General features: G+C 39.1%; 1 protein-coding gene across 1 annotated transcript; it reads right to left on the bottom strand.

Annotated features, from left to right (window-relative positions):
* Positions 1-2604: 2604 nt before the first annotated feature.
* Positions 2605-3884, bottom strand: LOC124271813 (probable G-protein coupled receptor 139). Its single transcript, XM_046706961.1, has one exon. The coding sequence runs from the start codon at positions 3834-3836 to the stop codon at positions 2712-2714; it is 1125 nt and encodes a 374-aa protein (XP_046562917.1). The 5' UTR covers positions 3837-3884; the 3' UTR covers positions 2605-2711.
* Positions 3885-6991: the final 3107 nt, after the last annotated feature.

Raw genomic sequence — 6991 nt, 5'->3', positions numbered from 1 at the left:
AACTGGCTTACGTGCACGTATGTAACATGTCATATCTCCTTGGAGTTTGGGTTGTAAAACATTTACACTGATTATCAGTTTACATTTAAATATGTTTAAGAACTATTCATACACACATGTATTTGGTTGTGCCGTTATTGATATATTATGTACAGCGTGCCAGAACGCTCTAATAAGGATGAGGGAACACATATTAAACGTTCTGGCTGACGGACTAAGTGATATTAAAACTGTACTACATATTAGAATGCTTCATTGATGACTGAACATTATTATCATTTTTTTTCAAAACGCTTTGTTGTCAGTTGTTATTGGGGAAACATTAGGAGACATTTATCTGCAGATCTGAACAACATAAACAACGGAAACAATGGACCAAAGAATGAGGTTAATCATCTAGTTTTGTCGTGCAGGATTGCGGTGTACTATCAAAATACATTAATCTGAGCTATATAATATTGCATTCAGATCTGAACAACTTAAACAATGCCTTATGGATCAAAGAATGAAGTTGATCCTCTAGTTGAGTTGGGCGAGATTGTGGTTTACTGCTAACACTTTGAGCCTGAAAAAGAAACAGAAAAAAGGAACATTTCACTTTTTGCGGCATGCATTTCTTTACCTCACATTATTATAATTACATTTTTTTGCTTTTTGCATTCTGAAGTAGATCCGATTCTGATATTTTGAGATCGGATATTATTTCCAGCAGTAGAGGCCAAAGTAGATATTGTGTTTTTAACTACTGAGAACAAAATAAGGAAATTGTGTACCATTTTGCAACAATGTATTTTTCGTGGCAGACAAAAATCGTATTCTCTTTCTTTTTCAGTTGAAACGGCAGATCCTTAAAATGATACAGTAGAATCATGGACATTGCGAACGATCACAGCCATATCATTTGAATACAATTGTTCCCACAGAACTGACACGCTGATTGAAATTCTCTTCCTGTATCGTATACTCAACTTGAAAAGAATAATTCTACACTTGCAGGATAAGAAACGCATTTATGTAGAGTTTGTGCAAAATAATGGTGAAGTATACTTTTCGAAAACATGTTATATATATCAAAATACAATATACATAAAATATGTGTTGAAAAATCTCCAACAGGAACGTTTCTAACGTCTAAAATGCCACTCAAACAAGGAACGTTTACGGCTGTACAACGTTTCATGTGATAATACATTCACACTAGCACCACACGCGTACGTTGGCTGTCAGTCCTACATTTTACACTAATTGCCCATTGTTTTTCAATGCCGTACTGAGCAATATTCCAGCTATATGGCGGCGGTCTGAAAATACGTCTGGACCTGACAATCCAGTGATCAACAGCATGAGCATCGATCTACGCAACTGGGATACGATGACATGTGTCAACCAAGCCAGTGCGCCTGGCCACCCGATCCCGTCAGTCGCCTTTTACGACAAGCATGGGCTGCTGAGGACCAATTCTGGCAAGGATCTTCACGAGGCATACGATTAGGAATAGTCAACATGCAACTCATCCCCATGCTACAGTCAAATTGCGTGACGCCACGTGCCATTGTCATTTTTTGTTTCATTCTTTTTTAATCAGGTGAATCCTGATTCTGACTACGTCGAAGTTTACTTCCAAAGAGTGTCAACATAATACATTGGGCAGTGTGTGGTGCTTTATTTTAGTCATGTAGAGACGAGAGCAAGTTCAATTGTTATACACAATCATCTTGAAGTTATATTTAAACGCAAACTTGTCATACATTCATCTTATTACATTATTCTTTACCAATGTTTTGTGCAAATATGGATCACAGTGTTGCACCATTGGTATGACATACTGGCACCTTCTGTTGTCCCGTTTGCATGGCGTGAGGGTTGGTGAATAGGTCGTGCAAAACGTGTCAATGCTCGACTACAGCACAACACCCACAGCAATGGGCCTTAGCCCTCTGAACAAATCAGAGACAGGATTGGGACCACATTGTCAAAATTGTGTCAGGCGATGAGAGATTCATACCTCTTCGAGTGAATAAATGTTAAAAACAGCTTGCTTCTTATTTCCCCAAACACCCCTTTCGCTCTTTAACAATCGGTTAGAGCGTCCGCCCGGAGAGCGGAAGGTCGCGGGTTCGATCCCCGACCGCGTCATACCAAAAGACGTTAAAATATGGTACTTGTTGGACCCTGCCTGGCGCTCGGTATTAATGGGTACAACGAGGACTGGTCGGCTCGGAGTCAGTATAATGTGTCTGAGTGGGGTATTCATGCTTCACTGCGGCATGGTATCTCAGTGGGCTAGCACTATAAAACCAGCCTAAGTCTGGGCTAGTACAAGCAGCCGCACCTACACATACACACGCATGCACGTCGTCATATGAGCGAATATGCACAACGTTAAACCCAATTTCACCTCACCTCACCTTCAACAATCACGGTGTTCATTGCATCTACTGTCATACTTCACATTGTTTGGAATATTGCTGTGAGAGGCACAAAACAACAAACAAATCGGCAGTCGCTAATCAAATCATAACATCTACTACTAACATCTCTTACAACTTTGAAATTGTTAATGTATTGTCCCACAAAAATATTTTACAAAGAGTTTATAGTGAGTTAAAATTTACATTTATATTTTAAATTTTACGCCACATCGGCATTTTTTCAGCCATAGAGCGAAGAGGCAAAGAGTTTATATATTGCCACATTAAAAGATCATCCACCTAGTCGTTCAAGCTTTTTGAGCACTTCAGAATGTTCTTTTCGTTATGCTCTTCGCCAACGGCGGACATTTGAAATCTGAGAGATGCCCTGGATGAAAGGGAGAAATACTGAGTGTTCACTGGCGCCATCTTTCGTCTTCGGCACATAAATAGTTGGACAAATTGAAATCTAAACCTTTTGGCGCTGAGTGAATAGACATAAAAATTAATAGCATGTGTCACATCACACAGAACAAATGCAAGTGTGTCTATTAGGTATTTGACAGCCCCTTCCATACTATTTTGCTCTGGTGTCCAATACGGAGTCAATATAAGCATCACACATCTCGGTGTTGTCAAAATCACCAAAGTGATAGCTGCTGTTACTAACATTATCGTTACTTGACGATGGCGATCAGCACAGCTTTTACTCTTCTGGTTGCCATGGTTACTGTTTAGGTATTTCTGCGCTTTTCCCGATTTGATTATCCCTCCAACGATTAAACAGTTGAACACAAGAAGGAGCGCACACGGAATGATGGCATACACAGTTACGTTAATCCAGTACCAAACGTGCATCATGAAATATTGATACTTTTCTTCTACATCACAGAACACCATCCCTGGTCCTTCATCTACAAACTGTATTGTCCAGAAGAGGTGGAGGAACATCAAGCTCAAGGGTAGCGCTACAAGAAACACTGCTGTGAGAGACTTCTTAAACGTCCAGCTTTGACCAACTTTGAACGGGAACCACACGGCTGCGAATCTTTCCACGGACATTGCGACAAGCAGCCAGTTGGCAAAGGTGATAAGAAAATTTCCAAGGTATCCAAGAATCTTGCAGCCAACGTTCTGGATATGCAGTCCATTGTCGAGCATTACAAACAACAGAAGCTTATTGACGATTGCGAGATTATCCACAACAGCTAGAAGTGCTATGTATACGGTTAGCGATCTGGCAGGGGACATCTTAATGACTGTAACGATGGTTGCACAGTTACCGGGGAATCCCAAGGCGAGAATAACCCAGAGATAATACGTTTGGATGTCGAATGTAACACTTTCCACCGCTTGCCAAGCCGAATTGTTCATGACTTCAGTACTTTTGTTGGTTAGATTAGCCGCCATCTTGACTTCAGACATGAAATGATTCCCGGTATTCAATTGTTGTTTGCGTCCACTGGACTGAATGTCAAAAGTCTACCTCGAGCAATTTGAAATATCCTTCTTTAAATTGTTGCCTTTGATCCTTGGATGCTCATCTCTTGTGTTGTTTCCTGAAAGCAGAGTAGATGTTTAAATATCAGTCAATATCAACTTATTGTGTTTGACAATAATGGCACTGGCGACCTATGCTAAACATCTCGTGGTTTTGTTTGTTTGTTGTTTAACGCCGCACTCAGCAATGTTCAGGCTCTAGGTCTGTAAATAATCGAGTCTGGACCAGGCAATAAAGTGGTCAACAGCAGGAGCATCGATCTGCGCAATTAGGATACGATGACATGTGTCAACCATTTCAGCGGGCTTGATCACACGATCTCGGTAGTTGCCATTTATGACAGGCATTGGTTACTAAAGACGGGGTTTGTGGCGTGGCGAATATTGCTGAGCTTTGTCACTTACTTTTATTATAACCGCAGTATGGAATATATTTCACCTGTTCGATACAAGTATGTTGCCCATAGGTGAATTATCATAATCATTATCCTAAATAGCAAACACAATGCCTTGTATTATCATAAATATGTGTGTGTAGATAAAATGGGGAAGACACCAAATGTTTGTGACTTTGTCAGTGTATGTTGTCACACTGGTACGACAACCCATCACAAACACATGCAAAGGCAATTCAAATGTTTATCTGAAAAACACGGGACTAATCAAAATAGGTAATTTCAACGGACATCATTATGGTCACTTATTCGTCTTCATGCATGGATCTAACAATGAAACAGACGGACCGAGTTTTGAAAGTAGTTATCGGAAAGAGAATTGTCAATTTGACCATAACTGAACGATTATTCACATTTTTATCGCTCATTCATGTGCATTATTAAGCACTGTAGGGCTTACAATATTTCCCGGAAAAGATCCCCGATGCCCGTTTAGAATGACAGACAATCAACACATCCACTTGATCGACTTTTACGACATTACAGAGGTTCCTGAAGTCTTCTCCTCAGACAGGATCTCCATCGAACCAATGTCCAAAGTATTCTTATATTGACATTATTTCATCTGATAAATTGATACTGTATATAACTTATATCTATATTTATGTAAAGTCCAAAAGCTAAGAGAAACTTAATCAATTACTTCACTGGCATGCGTGATCCATGCAACCAAACATTGCCTGTATATTGGCTTATGACCTTTTTACTGATTGAATTGTCCGTCTACCTGTCACTAGTCCCATATCATATGGTCACTTTGAAGGACAAGATCTCAGCTTGGCTGATTTGAACATCATATTCCACTTGGCTGACTTTGAAAGTCAAGGTCACAGCTTTTGAACGTTGCATTTACCTGATTATAATCACGCCATGTAAAAATAAATAACGGAAACAAGGCCCATTATTCTAAGGAATATGGAGTTACGTGTTCCCTACTAAAATGAAATTTCCCAAATCCAAATGCAGATGGAGATGACATTACTTTGGATGTATCGCTAAAACGTATTTAACAATTAATTGGTCGGTGAAAGCAGAAGGTATCAGTTGCACTCAAACAACTACTTCTTATTCCTTATTAACAACGTAGTGCTAAGACAATGGGATTAAACAGGTTTTGATATAAGGTCTTCCAACAGTTAATATGGTGATGCATACGTCCAAAGGAATCTGTTCCGTCAGATTATTGAGACCGTATAATCAATGGCTTTGAGGGCACAGAATTGCTTCGCAGGTACGGCTCACTTCCCAACATGGGTACAATGTGTGAAAGCAATTTCTGGTGTTCCCTGCTGCGATGTTGCAGCAATATTGCTACAAAAGGTATACAACCTAGTCTGTCTCACAGTCCCCGAACCACATTAATTTCCCTACTGCCAAGCCCTCTTTGCAGTGCTAAAGCCCTAAATAAAGCAAGTCTAGATTTCCTCAGGTTCTGAATCTCTGGTCTCCCTAGAGCTCCTTTTCAATATAAATGGGCTTGTTTGTTACTATCAAAATTATATATATTCAGAGACTAAGCCTTAGTCTATATACAACCCTACTTACACGCTGAAGTAAAACAGTTGTCCTTGTATGTTTGTATAGTTAGTTCCACTGAGCTATAAATTCAATGTGTGTATCATGATCATAATCGAGTCACGATACGAAGGAACAACGGCTTACTTTAAACCACAATGAAGTCATAATGGTGAACAGTGAGCGCATTTATCATCTAATGGAGAGTGTTAACGGTGCAATAAAGCAATCTCATAAACCTGGTATCCAAATTTGATAAATATGCAAATTAAGTCAATACATGAACTACTTTAACGAAACAACAGTTACCCCATACACGCCATGCGAACCCTAAAACGTTCATTGATGACGTCGTCGTGGGTTTACAGGGGTTTTTCCATTGCGTGGGAGAATATGGTGCATAAGAAACCGTCACCTTGGTGTACCCCTAAGAATGCTCGATTCTGTTCATTTTCACGTACGATTTTCCTATTAGTTTAGAGTAATTTTAAGAATGACGTTATATGACAAAAAGATTTTTGACCTCGTGTGTTTCTGTATCATTAACATCTTATACTAGGAATAAAACAGTATAAGATGAGCATAATTCATATTTTTATTTTAATGAAACGGAAACACACTCGGTTAATAATCTCTTTTTATGTTTCCCATGTGTTACTGAGTACGTGTTTATGGCAACATCTGGTCTCGGTTTATAAAGTACATGATATAAATAATATCTCAGATATCAAATGATATGTTTCACATTCATCTAAAGTTACACATGGCTTGGTGATATGGACCAGCTGGTACGACAAATGCACTCAAAAGCAAATATTATATTATAAGGAGAAGAACCCTGTTTTTGCGTCCTGATATGTTTGGAATAATTTAAAGTCACGGCAGCAGAAATTCAAGTCTTTTTGTGGCTATTTCACCGGATGATAAATTCAATGCACTCATGTAACTTTCAAAACAGGAAACCTTACACTGTGCTCATAATATCCTTTGTGCAACATATTTTTGTATAAGCATATATATCGATTACGCAATTACATTTTGAATCAACTTATGGTCATGAGTTGATAGATATTCACCTTCTATATTCGTAAGAGGGGCGGTGGGGTAGCC

Source organism: Haliotis rubra, unplaced genomic scaffold (genome assembly GCF_003918875.1).
Source record: "Haliotis rubra isolate DU_JTF1 unplaced genomic scaffold, ASM391887v1 Scf1636, whole genome shotgun sequence".
NCBI lineage: Eukaryota > Metazoa > Mollusca > Gastropoda > Lepetellida > Haliotidae > Haliotis > Haliotis rubra.
This window is presented reverse-complemented; position numbering and strand designations above follow the sequence as displayed.